This window comes from Delphinus delphis, chromosome 9, assembly GCF_949987515.2.
Source record: "Delphinus delphis chromosome 9, mDelDel1.2, whole genome shotgun sequence".
NCBI classification, from domain to species: Eukaryota; Metazoa; Chordata; class Mammalia; order Artiodactyla; family Delphinidae; genus Delphinus; species Delphinus delphis.
Window position 1 is genome coordinate 92,864,293 of NC_082691.1, and position 26,829 is coordinate 92,891,121.

The 26,829-nt window shown below is 38.3% G+C and overlaps 1 protein-coding gene across 8 annotated transcripts in view; it reads left to right on the forward strand.

Annotated features, from left to right (window-relative positions):
• Window positions 1-26,829, forward strand: part of LOC132431236 (putative RNA-binding protein Luc7-like 2) — a 70,361-nt gene that overhangs the window by 30,635 nt on the left and 12,897 nt on the right. For all 8 annotated transcript variants that reach the window (XM_069541025.1, XM_060020975.1, XM_060020974.1 and 5 more), the window contains 3 exons: window positions 15,720-15,818; window positions 18,833-18,943; window positions 22,678-22,821. In XM_069541025.1, coding sequence (XP_069397126.1) covers window positions 15,720-15,818; window positions 18,833-18,943; window positions 22,678-22,821 — 354 coding nt within the window. The remainder of the gene's footprint in view (window positions 1-15,719; window positions 15,819-18,832; window positions 18,944-22,677; window positions 22,822-26,829) is intronic.

Sequence of the window (26,829 nt, forward strand, 5' to 3'; positions counted from 1 at the left end):
CTCATAACTGACAGTATGGAATATTTTTGGAATTCAGCTTTTTTTAAAATATATTTATCTTTATTTATTTATGTTTGGCTGCGTTGGGTCTTCATTGCTGCTTGCAGGCTTTCTCTAGTTGCGGTGAGTGGGGGCTACTCTTCATTGTGGTGTGCAGGCTTCTCATTGCAGTGGCTTCTCTTGTTGCAGAGCATGGGCTTTAGGCGTGCAGGCTTCAGTAGTTGTGGCTCACAGGCTCAGCAGTTGTGGCGCACGGGCTTAGTTGCTCTGCGTCATGTGGGATCTTCCCGGACCAGAGATAGAACCCTTGTCCCCTGAATTGGCAGGCGGATTCCCAACCACTGTGCCACTAGGGAAGTTCCTGGAATTCAGCTTGATGAAAATGCTCCTGTAACATTTTACCATTCTTTAGTCTGGTACTCTGGTATAACTAACTTTTTTTTTTTTAATTTTATATTGGAGTATAGTTGATTTACAATGTGTTAGTTTCAGGTATACAGCAAAATGATTCAGTTATATGTATATCCATTCTTTTTCAGATTCTTTTCCCATGTAGGTTATTCTGCTATAACTGACTCTTAAGCTAACAAATTAATTAGAGGAGGTAAAATGTAGAACAGAGAATCAAAATAATTGTGTGTATATGTATCTTTAGATTATGGTTTTTATAAGAAGCATGAATATTTCTATAATTAGGAAGTTTTTATATTTCAAAGGCATGGATTATTTTCCTGTTCATCCAGAATTTTTTGTTTTAGTCTCACTCTTCTCCTCCTTTGGAACAATTAGTTTTCTCCCTCTTCTATTTACCATGCAGAAAGTAGACAGCATCCCCTTTCAGATTTAGGCAAAACAAAAAAACCTAAGTACAGTTGTCCCCCTCCCCCCAAAAAAAATGAACCACATTATTTCTGGCACATATATTCCCTAAGGAAAGATAAGTATATTGAAGTGCTTAAAAAAAATCTTTCCATTTAGTTCCTAGTGATCTAGGAAAAGGATATATGATAGTAATAATTTACAGAAGGCATTAAATCTAAAGCAGAAACTTGAGATTAAGATCTGCAGAGATGGAAATATATACTCTCATAATGCATCTATCCTAAATTCAGAAGTGGCCACTACTAATTCTTATAGCCTTCATCATAGTATAATTTTAGTGTTGACAGGCCATCATGTTTTCTAGTGTAAGGCCATCATTTTTTTTTTAACATCTTTATTGGAGTATAATTGCTTTACAATGGTGTGTTAGTTTCTGCTTTATAACAAAGTGAATCAGCTATACATATACATACATCCCCATATCTCCTCCCTCTTACGTCTCCCTCCCACCCTCCCTGTCCCATCCCTCTAGGTGGCCACAAAGCACTGAGCCAATCTCCCTGTGCTATGCAGCTGCTTCCCGCTAGCTATATGTTTTACATTTGGTAGTATATTTAAGTCCATGCCACTCTCTCACTTCGTCCCAGCTTACCCTTCCCCCTCCCTGTGTCCTCAAGTCCATTCTCTATGTCTGCGTCTTTTTTGTTTTTGTTTTTTGCGGTACGCGGGCCTCTCACTGTTGTGGCCTCTCCCGTTGCGGAGCACAGGCTCTGGACGCACAGGCTCAGCGGCCATGGCTCATGGGACCAGCCGCTTTGCGGCATGTGGGATCTTCCTGGACCCGGGTACGAACCTGTGTCCCCTGCATTGGCAGGCGGACTCTCAACCACTGCGCCACCAGGGAAGCCCTGGCCATCATTTTATATAGATAGAAAAATTAAGGTTCAGAGAAATTGTCTTTGTCAGATGTCTCACAAAGAATCACAGTATATTATACCACACAGGAATCTTAGGGTTATTTTAATCTGAATACTTTTTAAAATGTTTTTTGTTGTGTTGTTAGTTTTTTTAGATAACACAGTTACCTAAGACAGTGACTTTAAGATGTTTCTGAAATGTCCTTAGAGGTACCTCATTCACTGAGGACCTGGGGACAGGCCAGTCCTTCCTATTTTGATGGGAATTTTTACACATTTTAAATACAGGGATTTTTCCATGACATTTTGTTTTTATAAAGAGAGTCTGCAGCTCTGAAATAGAATTTAAGAAAAGCTGATATTGTGAAATACTTAGGGACAGGAATATAGTAAAATTTTATCTGCCTTTTGAAGTGATTGGATGGGAGTATTTATTGGTTGTCAAAAATCCTGAGTTGATTTTACGGTGTCCCCAGTAGGTTCTGGGTTTTATCCAAAATGAAGTTTATTAATTGAAACTCCTTTTTTGCTTCTCTAACGCTTTCTTTTAAGGCCTGGTTATAATCAATTCCTTGGATACCTACAAACCTGAACTTTAAAACTGCTGAAGTCTCTTTGATAGTACAAATTTAAAGGAGCCATGAAAGTTTAGAGAAGCAGAATAAGTGATAAGAACTAAACCTACACAGAATTTTCTCAGCCACTCAGTAGAACGTAAGTTTCATAGTAAGGGCAAGGACGTTTTGTTCACTCCTATATCCCCAGCATCTAGAATGGTGTCGCTCCATTGTGTTAAATGAATAATCAATCACCCAGAAGTAGAAAGTGAAATAAATGTTCCAAAAGCTAACTTTGAGTTTCAAAAATTAATGACTGTGGAAAAAGTATTACCTTCTAACAGATAAGGAGCTGGAGGGTATTCTTTTTTTTTTTTTTTTTTTTTTTGCGGTACGTGGGCCTCTCACTGTTGTGGCCTCTCCCGTTGCGGAGCACAGGATCCGGACGCGCAGGCTCAGCGGCCGTGGCTCACGCGCCCAGCCGCTCCGCGGCATGTGGGATCCTCCGGACCGGGACACGAACCCGCGTCCCCAGCATCGGCAGGCAGACTCTCAACCACTGCGCCACCAGGGAAGCCCTGTAGAGTATCTTGATATTGAGTTGCGTATCAAAACATGACAGCAGTGGTTTCACATGCAGATGTGAGAAAATTAGTCTATAGACAGTTTAAACGCATAACCTCTTCTCCGGAAAGGGTTTGTTTTGGGATACTTAGGCGTTTTTAAACAAATGTTTTTAACATTAGCCCAGGTGGTCTAGTGGTTAGGATTCGGCACGTTGACTGCTGTGGCCCAGGTTTAATTTAATCCCTGTTCAGGGAACTGAGATCCCAGAAGCCGCCATGGCATGGCCGAAATTAAAAAAAAAAGAAAGAAAACAAAACATTGGCCCAGATGACTGGCTTGAATTTTTTTGTTTTTAAATTTCTATGACCGTCAATTTCTAGAGCTTCCAAATTTGCAAAACTGCCAGATAGCCCAGGTTTTTACCAGATCTGGATTTTGAAGTGTCTTTATATTAATCAGATTTTCTGCTTATATTTTATTCTCGGTTTCTTACAAAAATACGCATTCCTTTAACAAGCAGTAAACCAAAAATACATTTGGTGCTTAGGAAATCAGAGGCGTATTAAGGGCTTCCCAGTGAATAATTAGAGCTTTACTGTTAAACTTTAAAAACCCAGTCCAGTATATAATTTGGAGTATTGTTGGCAAATTGGCACATGAATACCCTGAGCTGTTCAACTTGGGGTACTTCTGTCCTTGGGAAATAACCTTTTTCTGTTATTGAGAATAATCTTGCAGTCATTAATTTCATATTCTTAAAATAAGTTAATATACTTCAGGCTTATGGAAGTGATTTTTTTAAGGGGACCCAGAGACCATGTGTTCTAGAATCGTGTTCTAGTTTAGTCTGTCTCTAATTGAGGTTGGTCAGCATGTTTGTCCGTGACTTGGATTAATGGTTAAATACAAATATACATACATGTAAATAAGATGAACTATGGTGCTGATGTCCAGTCTTTGTAGATCAAATACAAGTTAATTTTACTCTAATTTTTATTCTGTAATATTGAATCAGTTTGAGGAATCTTTTTTTTTTTTTTTTTTTGCGGTACGCGGGCCTCTCACTGTTGTGGCCTCTCCTGTTGCGGAGCACAGGCTCCGGACGCGCAGGCTCAGCGGCCATGGCTCACGGGCCCAGCCGCTCCGCGGCATGTGGGATCTTCCCGGACCGGGGCACGAACCCCTGTCCCCTGCATCGGCAGGTGGACTCTCAACCACTGCGCCACTAGGGAAGCCTGAGGAGTCTTTTTAAACTTCATTAATAGAAAATTTCAACTATAAGTAAAAGTAGAGTTGTTGTATAATGAACTTCATGTACCTGCATGCCAGCTTCAGTAAATATTTTACACACAGCTACCTTATTTCATTTATAATTACGTATGTCCTCTGTCCTGCTGTTTGTTTTGGCTTTGTTTTTGTTTTTTATTTGTTTTGTTTTGGCTGCATTGGGTCTTTGTTGCTGCACACGGGCTTTCTCTAGTTGTGGCGAGCGGGGGCTACTCTTTGTTGCGGTGTACGGGCTTTTCATTGCAGTGGCTTCTGTTGTTGCAGAGCACAGGCTCTAGGCACGCAGGCTTCAGTAGTTGTGGCTTGCGGGCTCTAGAGCACAGGCTCAGTAGTTGTGGCACACGGGCTTAGTTGCACCACGGCATGTGGGATCTTCCCGGACCAGGGCTTGCAGCCGTCTCCCCTGCATTGGCAGGTGGATTTTTTTTTTTTTTTTCCGGTATGTGGGCCTCTCACTGCTGTGGCCTCTCCCGTCTCGGAGCACAGCCTCTGGACGCGCAGGCTCAGCGGCCATGGCTCATGGGCCCAGCTGCTCCGCGGCACGTGGGATCCTCCCGGACTGGGGCACGAACCCGCGTCCCCCGCATCGGCAGGCGGACTCTCAACCACTGCGCCACCAGGGAAGCCCGGCAGGTGGATTCTTAACCACTGTGCCACCAGGGAAACCCCCTGTTGTTTTTTGAAGTGGATCTTAAATCTTGGACCTGTCATTTAGGATGACTCTTGAAACATTACAGAGTAGCAAAGACCAATAATTTCCAAGCAAAGCAGAGTGAGGTCTGGAAGTCATTGTTCAAGCAGGTTGTTTTTCATAGCCTGATACTTTGTCAGCATGTTTCACTGTCACATTTATTTCTCTCTCTTTTTTTTGGCCACGCCATGGCAGCTTGTGGGTTCCCCAACCAGGGATTGAACCTGGGCCCTCGACAGTGAGAGTGCAGAGTCCTAATCACTGGACCGACAGGGAATTCCCACACATTTGTTTTTCTGTACAATGATTCTCAATAAATGCTTATTACCTAAGAACCAGGAATCATCACTTAGTAGTCCCTGAACTCTCCAGATCTTTTTTGGAGATAGGCACAGTTTTATAAACTGCATTTTATGGAGATAGGCACAGTTTTATAAACTGCATTTTAACAAATCTGAAGAAACTAGTGTGTTCTCTGAGGCTGTTCATTGAGAAAGGTGGGATAGAGTTATAAATGCATCATTTGGAAGATGTAGACAATGAACACAGAGCAAACATATGGTAAGAACCAAAAACTTGAAACATATTTTTATTATACAGATGATTAACCACAAACATCAAGCAAAGTCATGGACTGTCTTATCACTGGAAGTATTTTTTTAAATGTGATGCATTCTGTCTTGATGTGCAGGTGGCAAGATCAAATGACTTAGTATAATCCTTTCTGTTGGGTTGGCCAAAAAGTTTGTTTGGGTTTCTTTAAGATTGATAGGGTTTTCCAGTAAGATCTTACGGAAAAACCTGAACGAACTTTTTGGCCAATCCAATAATTTGATGATAGTTACTCACGAAGGGATCTTTTTAAAGCATTTGGTGTTTACCTATATTGAATAAAACATCTTGAATATATATTACCCCATAGACGTTTTTGGTCTACAGGGTCAAAAAATATAAGCATATATGTTGATGTATTGGATAATGTAATTTGTAAAATATCCAAATTCAGGTAGGTTTTTATGTGTCCCCCCTTTTTGGTATTTATTATAACAGTGTTTGCAGTAATGAAATTTAGGTAATAATGGAATTAAGCAGAGAAAGAAATAGAAAAGGGCAAGCAAGAGGTATCAGATTAATGAGGGCTAAATGGAAAAAGTAAAGAGAATTCACAGTAAAAGTTAAAAAAATTCCCCTTCAAGAAGTGATTTATTTTTTTATCTCTCTGAGAGTGTTGCTAATTGCTGAGATCAGCATTCATTCATTTATTCACTTAAATACTTATTGAGGACCTACTATGTGCCATGTGCAATGCTGGGGATACAGAAGTGGACAGGGGTTTCTGTTTTAGTGATGGGGGCTTACATTCTAATGTTCTTTCACAACCAAGTGTGAAAAGAAATAATGTGATTTCAGGCGTGATGTTAAGTGCTGTGACAAAAATGTGTGGTTAAGTCTGAGACAGTGGGCAAGGGGCTACACTGACAGTGAGTGGAGAAAACTTTTTTTGATGAAATGACATTTGAAGAGATCTAAATGTGAAGAAAAGAAGCCAGTCATTCCTGAGTGGAAATGAATTTATCATATGTTGCCTCCACACAGAAACTTTTGGTGGTTCCCTATTATTTATATGGTCAAAACCTAAAATCTTTAGTAGGTCTCTCTCTCCCTTGAATGAATAAATCAGTTTGGTCCTCTGTTTTGACCAGACTGATTTATTTATTTATCTATTTATTTTGCGTTACGCGGGCCTCTCACTGCTGTGGCCTCTCCCGTTGTGGAGCACAGGCTCCGGACGCAGAGGCTCAGCGGCCATGGCTCACGGGCCCAGCCGCCCCATGGCATGTGGGATCTTCCTGGACGGGGAACGAACCTGCGTCCCCTGCATCGGCAGGCGGACTCACAACCACTGCGCCACCAGGGAAGCCCCAGACTGATTTATTCACTGTTGTCTCAGTACTCTCCTTGCCCAGCATGCTCATTTTTGCCTATCTCCATTTCTCTGCCTGGAATAACCTTTCTGTACAAACTTAAATCCTGCCTGGCTTACTACACACAATTCCTCTGAACCCCTGTGTAGCACCTGCCCTCCATACTACCGAGTGTGCACTTGTTTTCTCTTATTTATATAAGTTCTTCCTCTCCTCAATTAGAATAGTCTTTGTGGGGCAAGGCCATTTGTTTTAATTTTAACTAGCTATCTTTGCATATCTAGGATTAGAAATGGATAAGAAGGTATATCCTACTATATTCTTCAAAAAAACATACATTAAGAAAAGGTAGAAGAAGAGCTTTATTTTTCTTTATGTACTCAGGAAAAAGTGAACTTGGAGGAAGAACATTCAAGTGAGAATGGGCAGTTAAGAAGTTGGGAAGTAGTAGAAAAGCAGGAGCTACTTTGTGCATGCGCAGTGTGCCCCATTCCTCTTCACCCACCACTCATGTTTGACTTGTTAGTTTTGAGTGACAGGATTGGAATTAGGAAAGAAAAACCTTAATTTTTGTTTTAAGACAATAGTGGCATAACTGAAACTCATATCCAGGTTTTGTTATTTCAAGGCTTCTTCCATAGTATACTAGGCTTTCTCTTGTTCTTGAGCTGGGTCTTTATATATATTTATATATATATACACACACACACACATACATACATACATACATATTTATTTATTTATTTATTTATGTTTGGCTGCGTTGGGTCTTTGTTGCTGCGAGCGGGGGCTACTCTTCCTTGCGGTGCACGGGCTTCTCATTGTGGTGGCTTCTCTTGTTGCAGAGCACGGGCTCTAGGTGCGCGGGCTTCAGTAGTTGTGGCTCGCGGGCTGTAGAGCGCAGGCTCAGTAGTTGTGGCGCACGGGCTTAGTTGCTCCGTGGCATGTGGGATCTTCCCGGACCAGGGCTCAAACCTGTGTGCCCTGCACTGGCAGGCGGATTCTTAACCACTGCACCACCAGGCAAGCTTCTTGAGCTGGGTCTTGAAGCAGGGACTGACCATGGATGGAAGAGAGATTTTTTGTAAATGTGAGGAGGAAGAAAGTGAAGATGTAAGAAGGAAGGTCAAAGTGTAGATGATTTGTTTTATTTTGAAAATAGCATTGGCATTGGAACAGTATATGGACTGGTTCAAATGCTGGGCTAGGGGTTTGTATTTCCTGTGCTCTCTGTCCTGCTGTCATGGTTTTGTTTCACTTTTTCTCCAGCTGGTATATGTATATATTCCTTTTAGTGCTTTACCAATATTGCTGTCTATTCTTACATATTCCTTGCTGTCTGACAAGGATGTTAGTCCAACCAGTAGTGTGGTGTTAATGCTTCTGAAACAGATTTTATCATATCATATTTCTTTCCAAGTAGTCGAGCATTCTTGCATTCTTCTCTTCGTCCAGAGTAAGTTCTGCATGTGTTGATTCACATTCAAAATCTTCTAAAATCTAGTCAGTCTGTAATTTGATCCATATAGCAGTCCTGAAGTACTTGAGAAAAGAGAAGTCCTGAGAGATTAAGTGAATTTCTCAGTTAAATGAATAATGAGAGGTAAAGGGATATTTTCTGAGTTGGTCAGTGCCTACTCTGTCTTACTTTGTTTATTATTTTGGCAATATAATCTTCGAGTATAAGGGAAGAAAGCATAAAACATGAATATTTCCCATTATTCATCATCCCCCACCTTCCCAGGACTAAACCCTATTAAGAATTCAAAGTACATCTTCCACTGTCCTTTCTGTACATATACAAGTGTGTGTGCATGCATGTGTGTCTGTGTTCTAACAAATGGAATCTTTGAATTTTTCTCACCTGTCTTGGAGAAGCTTGCATATTAGTGGTCTACATTTTTTAAAAATTTATTTTAAAGATATATATATATTTAATAAATTAATTTATTTGTTTATATTATTTTTGGCTGTGTCGGGTCTTTGGTGCTATGCGCAGGCTTTCTCTAGCTGCGACGAGCTGGGGTTACTCCTCGTTGTGGTGCGCGGGCTTCCCATTGTCGTGGCTTCTCTTGTTGCGGAGCACGGGCTCCAGGCGCACAGGCTTCAGTAGTTGTGGCACGTGGGCTCAGTAGTTGTGGTTTGCAGGCTCTAGAGCCCAGGCTCAGTAGTTGTGGCACATGGGCCCAGCTGCTCCGCAGCAAGTGGGATCCTCCCGGACCAGGGCTCGAACCAGCGTCCCCTGCATTGGTAGGCAGATTCCTAACCACTGCGCCACCAGGGAAGCCCGGTCTACATTTTTTAAATGCCAATGTACTATTTCACAACATGGGCATTCCCTAAATTACTTACCCAGTGACTATTAATATGTTAATTGGTTTTGGTTTTGGTGTGCAGTATGGCAATGAAATCCTTCTTTGTAATCTTTATTTACATTTGTTGCTGTTGCTTTAGTTTAATGTCTTGTTTTTTTTCATTGAGAATATAAATTCCTTGATAGCACGAATTTATATTCTCATACCTTTTTGTAATTCCCTTTAGGATCTAGCTCACAGAACTGAGCAAATGTACTAACATATAACAAAGCAAAAATATTTGCAGATACTTGGAGCTGTTACTGTGTCACGTTTCTATCACTGATATGTTCATTAACATATTAACTGCCATTAGCTAAGTTAACCCTTTGATTTGCACTACCGTAATATTTTGTTGATTTTGATGTTCAATTTCCACATGCTTCTGTTCCTTAAATTTTTTTCTCCAAAATTGAAGTGGCTTCATTGATTTTTCTGCTTATAAGAATAACATATGCTCATTACATTTAATTCAACCACTGTCAAAAAATTCAAACAAAATCTTCAACCTCACAGCAATATCTGTATCGGAAGTTACAAAAATGGCATTTTATTATATGTCTTTCTTTGCTATCTTCTCTTTTCTCCGCTTAGTATCAAGAACATTGTTTCTAATGGCTATGTAATCTATTATATGGCTATTCCATAATTCATTTAATCAAACCCCTTTTGTTAGGCTCTTAAAATGTTTCTAATTTTAAAAATCAAAAACACCATTTGTTAAACTTTATTGTTCATTTATCTTTGTGTACTTACTTGTTTCCTCAAGTTCCTAGAAGTAGAATTCCTTAGTCAAATTGTCAAGTTTATTTAATGGTTAAGTCATGGGTTGTGCAAACCTGATCTTCTGTGTAGGAGGGAAAAATAAGAGAAATAAACCATTTTCCTCATGATGCTTAGGGTCCATTTGAGGAGATAATAGTCACCTTCGGAACTTCAAAAGAACAGTTAAAAAGTACTTAACAGAGTCAACTTTATTAAGTAGTAAAACATAAAATGTTGGGAGGTTATAAGAGAATTCTGTTATCAGAAGTAGGTATAGTTATTTGGTCAAAACTTCGTGGAGGAAAGAATTTAGGATGGAAAGGACAAAATGCAGAACTGAACTTATCCAATTAAAAATAAGCATTTTTCCAATAATCTAAGAATTTAGGTGTCCATTAATTGAAATACCAAGAATAAATTTGCAGAAAGAATTTAAAGTAAATTACTTGTTAAATTTAAAAGTCTTCCTGTGGCTTTCATCATAAATAGTTACTTTAAGTTAAAATAAATAACCAAACATTTTAATTTGTTCAGTTTGAAGCTCACCTATTTCAAAAGAGAAGCACTAGCAGCAGGAAATATCTGTGCACTTAGTGTTCAAAGCACTATTGCACTATCAGTGGTGAAGTCAGGTTTGATTTGGCTTTTGAGAATTGGTCCATGCTTAGTCAAGGTGTGGTTCTATCATGGTTCCCTCTGGTGCCTTTTTAATTAGATGACTAGGATCACGGAGAGCATTAACATCGGCATACTTTCCCTTCACTCACTTTCACAGTGGCAGGTAATTGTTGAGTTTATTTTGGCTTATTTTTTATTTTAAATACTCTTCACGTGCATGACATGATGCCAGAATAAGTGGTTAGTAATGATGTTATGGACAGAGGAAAATAGATGACTAGTATCTAGGATTCTGAAAATTTGCCTTGCTACACCTACTGTTCTGCTGGGTCCCTGAAGAAATAAGCACTGAGGCTATTGCGGGGGGCGCGGGGCGGGGGTCTTCCTTATAACTAGGCTCTTCTGGCTCCTACAGCTTTGGCCACCAGATCTACTTTGGTGGGCTAGACGAGACCAAAGCTGCAGAGGCTTATAGCCTAGCACGGTGAAAAGCCCAAGTGAGTTTTCCTCCTGGAGGAGAGGAGCACATAGGAAAAAACAGAGAAGAATAGCTCAAAACACCTTAGAAGGAAAGCAGTTCCAACAAAGAAGATAATCCACGGAGAGGCTAAGAAGACCTTCCCCTCCAGACCTCAGACAAGTTTTGTCCTGGGGTGCGTCTTGACCACCCTTGCTCGTTAAGTCCAGGGCCCCCTGTGCCAGTGTTCTTCTCTGCTCTCTTTTCCTAGTTTGGTTCATTCAACAAATATTAAATATTTATTTAAGCATTCTTGTGTACCTGTATACAGGCCCAGGTACATAGTGGATAAAATAGAAAAAAATCCTTATCCCTTTGAAGCTCGTATTTTCCCTTCTGTAAATCCCCCCCAAGGCATATATTACCCCCAGCTCTACTCCTGTCACCAAAATTCCACCTCTGCTACAGGGATATAATTGGGTATTTTTTGGTGTTCATTTTGTTCTTGACCCATGTAGTTGCTTTTCTTCTTTTGGTTGGTTGTGCGATGTAAATTTAAAGATAGACTGAGGAAAGCCTGGAGTTCCTGCCAAAGGATAATATGGGTGGACAACAGAGATGTTTAGGTTAAACGCAGGCAATTTATATGTTTTTGAAAACAGATTGGAAATATAGTTATGGAGAGGATAAAAATAAGGGAGATTACTGAAGGAAAGGCAGTAGACGGCTGCTTTGAATATCTGCTGTGTGCAGAGCTTTTTTAGATGTTACGGGGGATGAATGTCAACTAAAAACATTAAAAGATGAGTTAGTACTGAAATAATTGGAACTAGCATAATAAAGTGGAAGGGGTGTTAGACTAGAAATCTGCTAACCAGATTTCCTAATAAGTACCCTGAAGAAGTCAGCCTTTCTGGCCTTCAGTTCCTTTGTCTGTGGAATGGGAATAAAACTGGATCAGTGAGTGGTTCACAACACTGTACATTAAAAACTTCTGGGAGGCTTTTACAATTCAGTTTTTGGAGGGTTGGGCTTGGGCCTGTTTTCAGAAGCTTCCACTGATATTATTTAAAAGCTCCCCGGGTCTAGGTTGAGAACTGCTGCACAGGATCAAAGGCATTTCCAATTATGACGTCTTAACATTTTATGAAATAAGCATAGCATGAACAACTATAGCTGTGGAAATATATGCAAATAGGATTGTTGAAATGATTAATGTTAATTAAGATATTATTATTAAGAAATCAACAGGCTGGTGTAACAAAGGGGGTAACACCATTCTTTTTGCCATTAACTTCTTTCATTCCTGTCTTATTTTCCTGCATGGTTGTTCGTTGTTTTTTTTTTGCGGTACGCGGGCCTCTCACTGCCGCGGCCTCTCCTGTTGCGGAGCACAGGCTTCGGGCGCACAGGCTCAGCGGCCATGGCTCATGAGCTCAGCTACTCCGTGTCGCATGGGATCCTCCCAGACGGGGGCACAAATCCGTGTCCCCCGCATCGGGAGGCGGACTCTCAACCACTGCACCACCAGGGAAGCCCTCCTGCATGTTTCTTATAAAGAGTGTTAAATGTTTTTCTGCAGTTTTTTCTTAATAAATGTTGCCTAATAAGCAGCTTTGAATTTCCACACAGTTTCAGTTGCTGTTTCTTATCACTGGAAAACTCCTTAGTTTGTTAATCCAGGGACTAATGAATGAGAGTAAGCAATGGGGCCTGGAAAATCTCAGCATCCTCAGCAACACTGACACTTTAGACCATTAGTGTGATGAGGACTTTTATAATGGTGGTGAATATTCCTTATTATTTCCGAAAGGATAACTTTGAGGACATTGTCTATTTATATTTTCCCATTCATTCCTTTACATAATTAAGAACTGAGGTAATATAGTTTTATTAAGAAACTTTTTTTTAAAGATAGTCATAAGATCTCAGAGTTGGAGGAAAGAATAAAAGTTATCTGATGGTTGAATTCTTTATTCACTACCCTAGAGAAATGGTTGTCTAAACTGTATTTGAACCTCTCAGTTATCTGGCAACTAGCTCTCAAGAAAGCTTATTCCATCTTTGGAAAGCTCTGATTATTAGAAGGTTATTTTCTTATGTTGAGAGGACTAAAGTCTAACTCTCTGGAGTCCCTTGGGACCATAATACACTGTGTTTCTGCTTCATGTTGAAAAGTTCTTCAGTTGACTTTTCACATCTTAATTCTTCTCCAGCTAATTACATCCGTTCTCTGGCTGTTTTGTATAGCTTTGTTTTGAGACACTTTATCTTGTTTATTCATATCACTTTTTTTTTTTTTTTTTTTTTGCGGTACGTGGCCCTCTCACCATTGTGGCTTCTCCCGTTGTGGAGCGCAGGCTCAGCGGCCATGGCTCACGGGCCCAGCCGCTGCTCGACATGTGGGATCTTCCTGGACCGGGGCACGAACCCGTGTCCCCTGCATCGGCAGGCGGACTCTCAACCACTGCGCCACCAGGGAAGCCCTATTCATACCACTTTTGAAATGTGTTAGCACACAACAGTGTGTGTTTTGGAGGAGAGGGGTTTGCTTTTAAAACCAGCCTTCAATAAGAGATTTCTCAACTTTGCTCATACTGTATTCTGTAAGTTAATTTTGTATCACATAAATTGATCTCAGTCATGCCACACTGTAACCCTTACTTTTGACTAGTAAGTTTTTCAGTTTGTCAGATTTTTTGTTCATAACCTAGTTATTTGTAAATTGGACTTCTTAGATGTAACTGTAGGACTTCATATTTATTTCTTCATACTAAATTTTATCTGGTATATCAATATTTTTGAATCTTAATCCAGTGAATTCACCATCCTTTTAAAAAGCTTGGGATATTGTACAGAATTGATAATCATATCCTTTGTTATACACATGTCCACGTGGTTGGCAACCATGTCAAATAGGCAAAGTCATTTTTAGATAGTATATACAAAGCTAAGGCCCAGACCTATGTGCTGTAGATACTTGAGTCCTGTTCCCTGCTACTAGAAAGTTCCCTCTGAGTAACGCTGGCATATATTTACTTAAAGATCTGCTTTCTAAATCTTCTGTAAACCTCGAACACTCTTTTCTTGGCTTTTCCTAAGGTTAGTGTGCTTCCTCTCACTTTTTAGATCCATTTTAAATGTATCCTCTTCGGAAAGGTCTTCTCTGGCTACTTCATCCCAAGTAGCCTCTCACAGTAATGGGAGCATTACTGTTTTATTAGATCACTTAACTTTGTTCAGCGGCACAAGTATGGTTTATTATTTGCTTCCCCTCTTCTAGAATGTCAGCTCCATGAGGTTGGAGACTGTATCTTTTGTCACTTGGTGCTATGTCCCAAGCACCTGGCATAGTGCTTGGCACAAGTTAGGTACTCAGCTGTCAGTTGAAGGATGACTTTACTGCTGCAATGTTTTGTTGTAGTTTTGTGCATAATTTGTGTAACAAAAACAAAAGGAATATTTACTATACCTTTTTGAATCATTGTATTTACTTTCACCAACTTTGCAGAGATTCTGTGACATTCCAGTGATGGGATGGCATACCTCTAGTTGGAAAATCTCTGCTTTGCTCTGATCACCTTTAATCACATCTGTAATTATCTTTACATCTAGCCCATTTTTTTCTGTTCAGTATGCTTCCAAAAGGATTTCATGAAAGATCTTATCAGTTGCCCAGATACATGTAAAAGTGGACAGAATTTTAGAAATTTTTGTCTCAGATATGAGAAAAGCCTCTAATTGGGTAAATAATATCTAATTGGAATTTCAAGTAGAAGGATCCTAGTAGATTCCTTATTGAAATAAATATCTACTTGGTATTTATTTTATTTCCCTGACATATGCTTATCAAAGTGGGGCTAGATACTTATTCTTTGTGAAGTTATATTGGGTTTTAATAAATTATCTCTTTACTAGTTCACCTGGAGTCTTGTCTGGAATCTATATCAAGATTACCAGTCTATTGTTTGAGGACTCCATCTTTATTTGAAAATTAGAATGTTATTCAAAGAATATTGACTATAATTCAGCAGTTTGATTTGCTCGTTCTTCTGATTTTATTTTATTTTATTTATTTATATTTGGCTGTGTTGGGTCTTTGTTGCTGCGCACAGGCTTTCTCTAGTTGCGACGAGCGGGGGCTGCTCTTCATTGTGGTGTGTGGGCTTCTCACTGTGGTGGCTTCTCTAGTTGTGGAGCACGGGCTCTAGGTGCGGAGGCTTCAGTAGTTGTGGCCCGCAGGCTCAGTAGTTGTGGCTCGCGGGTTCTAGAGCCCAGGGTCAGTAGTTGTGGCACATGGGCTTAGTTGCTCCGTGGCATGTGGGATCATCCCGGACCAGGGGTCGAACCCGTGTCCCCTGCATTGGCAGGCAGATTCTTTACCACTGCACCACCAGGGAAGCTCTACTTTGATTTTAAATTAACTTTGTCTTTCTGTGTTAAAGGGCCAAGTGAAATATGTTTTGAGATAAAAGCTAGAAGTTCTTCTCAGATTCTGACAGGCTTTTCCTTGTCCATGTGTTCTTAAGTACACAAGTGATCATGGTTCCCATCTGTTGGTAGACAGAATTCATGCGGGTTATTCCATGCAGGCACCAAGTTTTATACCTGTCTGTGAAATTTTGTAATTTGAAAGTCCATAAATAAACATCTGTATGACTTAATCATTATTCTGAAGAGAATTGTGGTTGTTAATGAATTTTTGAAAAAGTATATTTTCTGTTTTAATAATATATGTCTTTTTTCTCCCCCCACCCAGAGAATGGATCTTGGAGAATGTCTGAAAGTCCATGACCTGGCTTTAAGAGCAGATTATGAAATTGCATCCAAAGAACAAGATTTTTTCTTTGAACTCGATGTATGTCATTTTGCTTCAAGTTAGATTATCTTTTGCAGTAAAATATTTTGAATATGGATTCATATCTCTTAATGGGAAAAGGCTCTTAGCAAATTATCTTTTTTGTGATTATATGAAGGGTAGTACTAAATTAAGATTATGTACTTTCTTGACTAACAATAGTTTTTAAAAATAGGTGAAACTGGGTATTTTAAGAAAATGTGTGAAAGTTGTGCACGTCATATATTCTTTTGAAAATTAAGCATATTCTTCCCAATTAAGATGGTTGTGATTAAGGAAATACCATCTTAAGCAAATGTAAACAACTAATTTCTAGTGTATATAAAGCCCTTTAATTACTGAATTTTTATTCGTATTTATTTTTGTATTTGTAAATATATATGTAGAGAGAGGGAGGATATTAAGGACAATGTTGCTTTTTATGTAAAACTAATAGAAGAAATATTAGAGGAAATAGAAGGTACAATTTAGGTATCTAAAGGGCTCAAACTCTTGACTTTTTTTTTTATACAAACCTGAGAATAATTGGGACTTTTTTTTTTAATAGAAAACGTACCAATCAGCATTACGTACAACAATACCGATGACCATAAACCTTTTATGTTTTATCAGTGAGGTAGTAGATGTTTCATTTGGTTTGGGAGATAAAGTAGTAAGTAGGGCCCCCCCGCCCCCCGATCTACTTTTTTGAACTTCCAGGAATTTCTGCTAATGGAAGTGAAGTCATCAATGTAAACATAATTTAATATGGGGCTGGAGCAGTCAGGGAAACACCTTAAAGTGATTGTGTTATGATTTAATCTACACTGGGCATAAAATACAGCAGAAATTCACCATGTAGATGTAGGGGTGTGGTGTTTTCAATCTTTTTCTCTTATGGTATGGTAATACATTGTTTTTACATATCAAGTATCTACAGATTAAATTTCTAGAAACAGAATAACTGAGTCAAAGGCCAGTTTTGCCTGGTTGCCCTCCATGAGAATTATCAATTTATACTCCCACCAGTATGTATGAAATTATCTATTTCCCATAGGCCACATAGTGTGCTGTCAAGATTTCTATGTAGCTTTGATAGATGAAATGTGAAATATAGTGTAATTTTAATTGGCATTTCTCTTATGAGTGAGTTTGAAAAAATTTTATAGATTTAAGATCTGTTTTTATTTCCCTTTCATTGAACTGTCAGTGTACATTTTGCAGGGGGTGGGTGCTATTTGCTAATCTTGGATGTTAGTATTTTTCTAATTGATTTGCACTGACTCTTTACAGATAACGAAAATTAGTCCCTTTTATCAGATAATACATTGCAATTTTTTCCTATTTCTTTTTTGGTAGTTGTGAGTCTTGCAAAATGTTTGTATAGTTGTCCAACTTATTAATCTTTTAAAAATCTATTCGATTAATTCAAAAGGCCTTCCCTATCCTGATGTGATGAGAATTCTATCTCATGATTTCTTCTGGAATTTTTATGGCTTTGTTTTATATATTTAAATCTGTGATCCAACTTAAATTTATTCTGTTATAAGGAATTGAGGTATAGATCTCCCTTTTTCCAGATAGCTGCTTAGTTGACCCAGCACTATTTATGGATTAGTTCATCTTTTTTTAAAGATAAAATTTAAACTAAAAGAATTAAATAGTTGTTTGTTTCTCATCACAGATAAAAGGTTTTATTTTGCATTTTCATGAAATTCATGGGTTAATCAACCATTTTTAGAATTTGATATGTGTTGAATAAATTTTTATTTTTAAACATTTGTGTTTTGAATTAGTTGTATTTCTCTACAGTAAGATATGAAAGTCTAAATCGGTTGGTTTGGGAATAAATCTTTAAAGTTTACTTTTAAATGAATTATTTAATTATAGATATATTAATACATGCCCGATGAGTGTCTTTTATATAAATATTGACCTGGATTTTTGCAGTGTAGACACTTCTAAAATTCTCAGTGGTTTATTCTTTGAGAAAAGGGCAAGTTTTTCTGATTGTAACATTTTCATTGTGAAAAATTTGAAAAGCACATGAAAACAGATTATTAAAAATTATCCGTATATTCAGAAATAATTACTGTTAACATTTAATGTATGCTCTTCCATTTTTTCTATGCTACTTTATTTTACAAAAATGAGATCTTGCTGCATTTAACGTTTTGTAACTTTTTATTTACAAATAAATCATGACCATTTTCTTATATCCTTAACGTGTTCTACTAACACCTTTTTTAAATGGCTGAGGATTAAATTTTCCAAGTGTTACCTGGATATTTAGGGTATTTACAACTTTTCACCATTAAAAATAACACTGTGAAGAACATCTTTGAATATTAATTCCTCCATATACCTCTGATAACTTCCTTTTTTTTTTAAATTTTATTTATTTATATTTATTTATGGCTGTGTTGGGTCTTCGTTTCTGTGCGAGGGCTTTCTCTAGTTGTGGCAAGCGGGGGCCACTCTTCATTGCAGTGCGCGGGCCTCTCACTATCGCGGCCTCTCCCGTTGCGGAGCACAGGCTCCGGACGCGCAGGCTCAGCGGCCATGGCTCACGGGGCTAGTTGCTCCGCGGCATGTGGGATCCTCCCAGACCAGGGCTCCAACCCGTGTCCCCTGCATTGGCGGGCAGATTCTCAACCACTGCGCCACCAGGGAAGCCCTGATTACTTTCTTTAAAACAGATTTCTAGAAGTAAAATTACTAAGTCAGGGGTCATTTTTAAAGCTTTTGATAAGGATTACCATGGTGCCTTTTTATAAAGGCTGTGCTAGTTTGTGCTTCCTTCAGCAGAGCGTGAGAGTGGCAGTTTCCTTATAGCCTTACCTTTCCTGGGAATTATTTATGTCTATTCTTTGTCAATTTGATAGATGATGAATAGGTTTTCAATTTGTAACTGAACCCAGTTTTATTTTTTTATTCCCATGGTGGCATGTTAAATAATAGTGTAATTTGTGAGTAAAGATATTCATGAATAAGATGATTTCTCTTGCAGTAATTGTCTTTTAATTAAACTGTAGGCTATGGATCATCTGCAGTCATTCATTGCAGACTGTGATCGAAGAACAGAAGTGGCTAAGAAACGATTAGCAGAAACTCAGGAAGAGATCAGTGCTGAAGTTGCAGCAAAGGTAAGATTTTCAATCATTTCATTAATACAAAGTATAGTTCTACCTCACTACTTTTGTTTTAACTTTTTATTTTGAAATAATTACATCCATAGGAGATTGCAAAGACATATATAGGGAAATTTTACATACTCTTCCTTTAGCCTCCCCTAGGTTAACATCTTACACAACTACAGTACAGTATCATAAGCCAATAAATTGGTATTGGGCCAATCCTTACATTTAATTCAGATTTCACCAGTTAGGCATATGTGTGTATAGCTCTGTGCAGTTTCATCACGTGTTCCTTGGGTAACTACCACCATAATTAAGTTACTTAACTGTGTAGCATCACCACATACTCCCTTGTGTTACCCCTTTAGAGCCACACCCATTCCCCACTAGGCCCTGGCCACCACTAATGTATTTTCCATCTCTATAATTATGTAATATCATTGAATATTATGTAAGTGGAATCATGGAGTATGTATCCTTTTGAGACTGGCTTTTTTCACTCAACACAACTTCCTTACTATTCATACAGGTTGTTCATCAGTAGTTCATTCCTTTTTATTTTCGAGTATTCCATGGTATGTATATACCACAGGTTAACCATTCATATATTGAAGGACATTTGGGAAGGACATTGCGGTTATTGGCTAATACCAATAAAGCTGCAGTAAATCTTTACGTACAGATTTTTGTGTGGACATACGTTTTCATTTCTGTGGGATAAATGCCCAAGGATACAGTTATTGGATCATTTAGTAAATATATTTTTAGTTTTGAAAGCAAGTGCCAAACTGTTTTCTAGAGTGGCTGCACCATTTTACATTGCTGCCAGCAGTGTTAGTGACCCAGCTTCTCCACATCATGCCAGCGTTTGATGGTGTCACTATGTTTCTTTCTTCTCTTTTTTTTTTTTGGCCGTGCGGTGTGGCATGTGGGATTTTAGTTCCCCGACCAGGGATCAAACCTGTGCCCCCTGCATTGGGAGTGTGGAGTCTTAACCACTGGACCGCCAGGGAAGTGCCACTGTGTTTCATTTTAATCATTCTGAAAGGTGTGTGGTGATATCTCACTGCAGTTTCAGTTTGCATTTCCCTAATGACTACTGATGCTGAACATTTTTTTCACGTGCTTATTTGCCAACTGTATAACCTCTTTTGTATAACCTCTTCAGTGAAATGTTTGTATATGTCTTATGCCCATTTTCCAAATGGATTGCTCATATTTTTAATGTTGAGTTTTGAGTATTCTTCAGATGTTCTACTCTACTCACTACCTTTTAAAAATGTTTTGTTGACTACTTATATGCAAGAAGTAAATAGAAAAGTACAGTGAACCCCAATGGATCGAAGCCATCAGTCTTGTGCTATTGTTTCATTATTTTAAAAGCAAATTCTAGACGTCATATCATTTCACCTCTTAAACATAACCACAAAATTACATCCATAAAGGTAACAATTTTTAAAAATTATCCAATATCCAGAATGTGTTCATTTTTCCTGTGTAGAGTTGGTTTGTTGAATCAGAATTCAAAGTCCACATATTGACTTTTGTTGGTTTGACTACTACTTTATTCAGTATAGTCTGGCACATTTTATGAAAACGCAGAATGGAGACAAAGTTACTCAGTAGAGTTTAGGTGACGTGATTAAATATAGTGCTCATATATGTGTGTACAAAGGGAAATGGATTCCTTTGTTTGAGGAGAGGGTTACCTTTAACCAACTTTTTCTGGAAAGTTCCCTTAAGATGGGGACTGTAAAGATGGGTATCCTAAAGTACAAGGAATCTCATTTCTCATGGTTGAAAGAGATCCACAGGTGTTGGCTAGACCCCAGCTATATTGATTTATACAGTATTGTATTGGTTATATATCACCACAAAAATGCTGTTTAACAGACTACCTCAAAACTTAAAACATTAAATATTTATGTAGCCCATGAGTCTATAATCAGTGACTTAGGCTGAACTTGACTGGGTAGTCATTCCTGTCTCAGCTGGGCTCACTCACATGTCTTCCAGTCGGCTGGAGGCTGCTGAACTATGGCCTAGAAGGCTAGCCTGGCCATGTTCCCATGGTGGTAGCAGAGGTGCAAAAGTATCAAGCCCAGTCATACAAGCATTTTTTAAGCCTTCCCCTATGTCATATCTGCTACCGTCCTGTTAACCAAAGCCAGGTACATGGCCAGGTTCAGAGTCAGCGTTATGATGGTACTTAGTTACGTAGCAAAGGGCACAGATGCAGGAAGGGTGAAGAGTTTGGGTCGTTAATGCAGTCATTCTGTGGCAGGTATTTACAGAAGATAACATTTTGTTAAAAGTGGTAGGATAATGATAACAGAGTTGGGGATTTCTTTGAGGGACAAATATATTGGATTGAGGTAAATTTAAGAAGGAAAGATTACTGGCACACTACTTTGTTGGGACTGGATGTCCATTTCAAATCAAAACCTTCTTTGCAGAACTTGCCTGGTAGTCCAGTGGTTAAGAATCCTTCTTCCAATGCAGGGGGCACGGGTTTGATCCCTGGTGAGGGAACTAAGATCCCACATGCCATGGGGCAACTAAGCCCACGCGCTGCAATGACTGAGCCCGCACTCCACAACTAAGACCCAGTGCAGCCAAAGGCGAAAACAAAAACTTCTTTACTAATATTATTGGCCACACAGGCTGAGTACTTATTTTGTAGCCAAAGTAAAGACTGTGTTTATGTTATCATATGCTGTTAAAACAATAAGAATGAACTAGATTCCCACGATGATGGTGGTGGTGAGGAGGAGGCATATCAAAACGCAAGGCAAGAATTAATCCTAATGGAAAGACATGGACTAAGAGAGAAGGGTGCCATGCTTGTCTACTGAATATCAGTAACGTGCTGCGTGCATGTACAGGCAGGTTTTCTCGTTTCTCACAACTTTGTGAGATTATCCGTACTTCTCAGATGAGGAAGTAGATTCAGGTTACGTAATATGGCCAAAATTGCATGGCTGTCAATTGGTTTGGCAGTTGGACTCTAAAGCCATATCTTTGCTTTAAAGAACATCCTCCAGTTCATTTCTTTTACTCATGTTTGAGCGTATGCTATTTCTTGGGCATTGGAAATACAAAAATGGTATATAGATGTCTTTAAAGTGGTGTGATATATATAAAAGTAATGGTCATAGAAGATACAAAGATGCACAAAGGAGGGTATTGCCCTCTCTGCTTAAGTGTCTTAAGTGAGGGTAAGGTGTGGTGATTGATTGTTCACCAGTGCTTCACATAATAGACTCTTGAGTTGAATCTTACTGAATAGACAGACATACACTAGGCAGGTAAGGGAGGTAATAATGGACGACATCGCAGGAAGAGGGAGCAGTACGTGCAAAGTCACAGAGGAAGAAAACAACAGGGTAAGTTTGGGAAACTATAAGTGTAGATTTGTTGTGAAGTTGGAGAACAGAAAGAGATAGTTTGGAAAGGTACAGAGAGCCAAATTGTGTACAAAAATGTATTTTATACTTGGAATGCACTGCCGGAGCAGAGGTTGAGAAGTAATAGTTACATTGAGATCAGTTGTACCCCTGAATTCACTGAAGTAAAGGCAGGCAGGCTCAAAACATCTTGATGTCCCACCAGTTCATTTATGATACGCTCAGAAAGCATTAGTTATACTCATATTGCCTTAGATAATTTATGTCTTTTTATACAATATTTTGAACTTTGGTACATTCTGCTTTGTATTCATGATCTTTTCTGATTCTCTCCAGGCAGAACGTGTTCATGAGTTAAATGAAGAAATCGGTAAATTGTTGGCTAAGGTGGAACAGCTAGGAGCTGAAGGGAATGTGGAGGAATCCCAGAAAGTAATGGATGAAGTAGAGAAAGCACGGGCAAAGAAAAGAGAAGCAGAGGTAACTAAATTCTTTATGGTAGTTTATAGAGCCTTAGTGTCTGTACTTCTAAAGAACATATATTTGACTAGAAATTATTGAAAAATTTCTACTATTTCTACTATTAAAGGAAATTTAAACCAGTTTAAAAATATTTAACTAGTTTGTATCATACTAATGGGTTGTATATCAAAATTAGTGGTGGTTTTGGAATTTAGAGTCATTGATCCTATTGAAATTTATAACTAGTAAATGAAATTAACTAAACTAGCTAGTCATACACAACAGTCTCACACACAATCCACACACGTGCAGTCTTCATATACATGGTCACTATGATACCCTACCCCCTACTCCATGGCCCATGCAACTATAGTATTCTCCCTTCTTACTTAGTACAGTCTGCTAACACATTGGGAGCCTCCTCTCATTCTTCCTCCACAGCACAGATCAAAATCTGATATCCTGCAGACAAAGTTCTATTTTGTTTGGTCCCCCTGATATTTTTTAGAAAATCGAATGCCTTTGGATGAAAGTGTACTCTCCTCTTTACCATAGTCTCCATTGTTCCTAACTGTATCACACCTGGGTTTAATTTTTTCTTACTATCTAGCCTTTTAAGGCAGAAGCTCAGATAATTGGTTTATTTTTTAATTTTATTGAAGTATAGTTTATTTACAATGTGTTAATTTCTGCTCTGTAGCAAAGTGACTCAGTTATACATATGTATTGTTTTCTATTCTGTTTTATCACAGGATATTGAATACAGTTCCCTGTGCTCTACAGTAGGACCTTGTTGTTTATGCATCCTATGTATACTAGTTTGCACCTGCTAATCCCAAGCTCCCAATCCTCCCTCCCCACACCCCTTAGATCATTGATTTTAGACCATTTAATGCTGTAAGTTTTCTTCTAAGCACGATGGTAGCTTAGAAGGTATGAAACAGATTTTCATAGATTGTGTTTTTATTTTCATTCATTTCTAAATATTTGCTAATATTGCTTTGTGATTTCTTTTTTAACTTGTGGGTTTTGAAGGCATGTGTTTAGTTTTTACATATTTGGATTTGTTTTTTGTTTGTTCTTTTCAGATTTTTTCTGTTAATTTTAATTCAATTCTGTTGTGGTCAGAGAACATGTGTGTGATTTCAGTTTTCTTAAATATGTCAATACTTGTTTTGTGGCCCTGCATATGGTCTGTCTTGGTGAACTTTCCATCTGTACTTGAGAAGAATGATATTCTGCTGTGTTAAATGGAGTGTTCTATAAATGTCAATTGAGTCAAGGTAGTTAATAGATTTTTTCAAGTCTTCTGTATCCTATTGAGTTTTCTGCCTATGAGAGGAGCGTTGAAGTCTCTATAGTTGTGGATTTGTTTATTTATGCTTTTCATTTTGTCAGTTTTTGTTTTATTTTGAAGCTCTGTTATTAGGCTAATAGACATTTAGGAGTGTTGTATCTTTTGATTAATTTAACCCTTCATTATTTTGACATGTCCTTCTCTGTCCCTGTTAATGTCCCTTGTTTTGAAATCTCCTTTATCTTACGTTAATAAAAGACTCTCCAGCTTTCTTCATAAGTTAAGTTGTGTACTATAAACCCTAGAGAAACCACTGGAGGGGAGAAAAGAGTTATAACTAATAGTAGCAATAAAATGGAATCCTAAAAAATACTTAATCCAAAAGAAAGGCAGGAGAAAAGGAACAAACAACAGATTGGACATATAGAAAATAAATAGTGGGATGGTAGACTTAAACCCAGTGTACCAATAATTACATTAAATGTAAATGGTCTCAACAATCCAATTAAAAAGCAGAGATTGGGCTTCCCTGGTGGCGCAGTGGTTGGGAGTCCGCCTGCCGATGCAGGGGACGCGGGTTCGCGCCCTGGTCCGGGAGGATCCCACATGCCGCGGAGCGGCTGGACCCGTGAGCCATGGCCGCTGAGCCTGCGCGTCCAGAGGAGCCTGTGCTCCGCAACGGGAGAGGCCCGCGTACCGCAAAAAAAAAAAAAAAAAAGCAGAGATTGTGAGACTAGATTTAAAACAAAACAAAACAACAACAAAAAACCCCCACAAGACTTAGCTATATACTAGCTACAAGAAACCCACTCTAAATACAAAGACACAGAGTAAAGGTTCTAGGCTGGGAAAAGATATACCAAGTAGCCATTCTAGATAGTTTTAATGTCTTAATATTAGGATTTCTTGAAATGTAGTTAATATCAATCCAGAAAATAAATACTATGAATTTTAAAATGCACAAAGTATTTTATAGCTAGTTTATTTCCCCAGAAGACTCTTGGGTAATGAAGCCAGCAATCATTATTACTTTCCTTCCATATATTGGAGTTTTCATAAAATTTCATATATATATATACTTGGTGATTTACTAGTATTACCCAGTAGCTCAATATTGTTAGCCTGTTATGTATTATCAGTTGATTTTTACTTAGGACAGTGCATTAAAATGTTTACTTTCCTATTATAGATTGTGTTCAACTGTACGTAATAGGAAACTTAACTTACAATGACTGAACCAAAGAAGGGTTTTGTTTTTCTCATTTAATAAATACTTGAGGTTAGGAAGCCTGGGGCTGGTACAGTAGCTCCATGATGCCATCTAGCATACAAGCTACTTCTAACTTTAAGTGCAGCCACCCTTACTATGTGGATTCATCTTTATGCTTATCAGTTTGTGGTAGCACTATGGCCACTAAGCCTAAAGCCTTTCCTCTATGCGTAAGTAGAAAGAGGAGGAATGACAAGGCACAAAAGTTGAGTTGACTCGTCTTGTGTGTTGTGTTTTCAGTTTTCCTTTTTAAAATTTTTTTATTTTGAAATATTTTAAGAAAAGTTAACACATCGTGTGAAGAATTCCCCTATGTCCTTCACCCAGACTCTTCAACATTTTACCACATTTGCTTTATCATTTCCTTCCTACATGAGTGTGTGTGTATATTTTAACAGTTTGACAATAAGTTATAAATATGCTGCCTCTTTATCCCTAGATACTTCAATGTGTATTTCTTAAAAACAAGGATATTTTATTATGTAACCACAGTACAGTTATCTGAATTAAGAAGTAACATTGATACAGTACTATTAATTAATCTGAAGACTTTGTTCAGTTTTTGCCAGTTGTCCCAATAATGTTCGTTTTGAGAAAAGAAAATTTTTTTTGTTTAAGATCCAGTCCAGGATCACGTATTGCATTTAGTTATGTTTCTCTAGAGTCTAATATAATCTGGTACCTCAGTCTTTGTTTTACATGATCTTGACAGTTTTGAAAAGTATAGGCTAGTTATTCTGTAAAATGTCCTTCACTTTGGATTTGTCTAATATTTCTCTCTCATTAGATTTTTGAGAGGAATACCACTGAAATAATGCTACAGCCTTATCAAAAGGCATGTGTTAGTGGTTTGTTCATTTCTGGTGATGTTACCTATTTTTCCACTGTGAAGTTACTGTGTTTCCCTTTTGTAATTAGTAAGTGTCTTGGTATTGACATTGTAAGTATTCTGTTTTCCATTGCTTCTTGATCCACAGGTTATAGCAGCTGTTGATGATTTTCGTCTGAATCTGTTGACTCCTTTTTAAAGAACTTTCCTGTAGATTCTGTCAAGCAGTGTCCACTTATATCTCCTTAGCAAAAGCTACATGGAAGCTTGGAAATGTAATGTTTTTAGCTGGCCATGCTGCTGCCTCAAACAAAAATCAGAATCCTGTTAATAAGGAAAAAGAGTAGAGTGGATACGCAAATCCACTAATAATTATTATTTCATTAATGAACTTAATATAAATAAAATGATTTGAGTACAAGACATCTTAATCTCCATAAGACACCTTTCATCTTTGTCTTTAGAGCTACTCTGTTTGATGGGAAGTCTTATCATTTGTACGCCCTGTCTGCATTTACATAGGGGGGAAATGATATGTGGGCAGGAAGGCAGTGGAAGGAAGCTGTAATAGTATGGAAGACATGCAGTCCTTCTCCCAAAGCATGAGCAACTGCTGCTTCCTTGATCCTT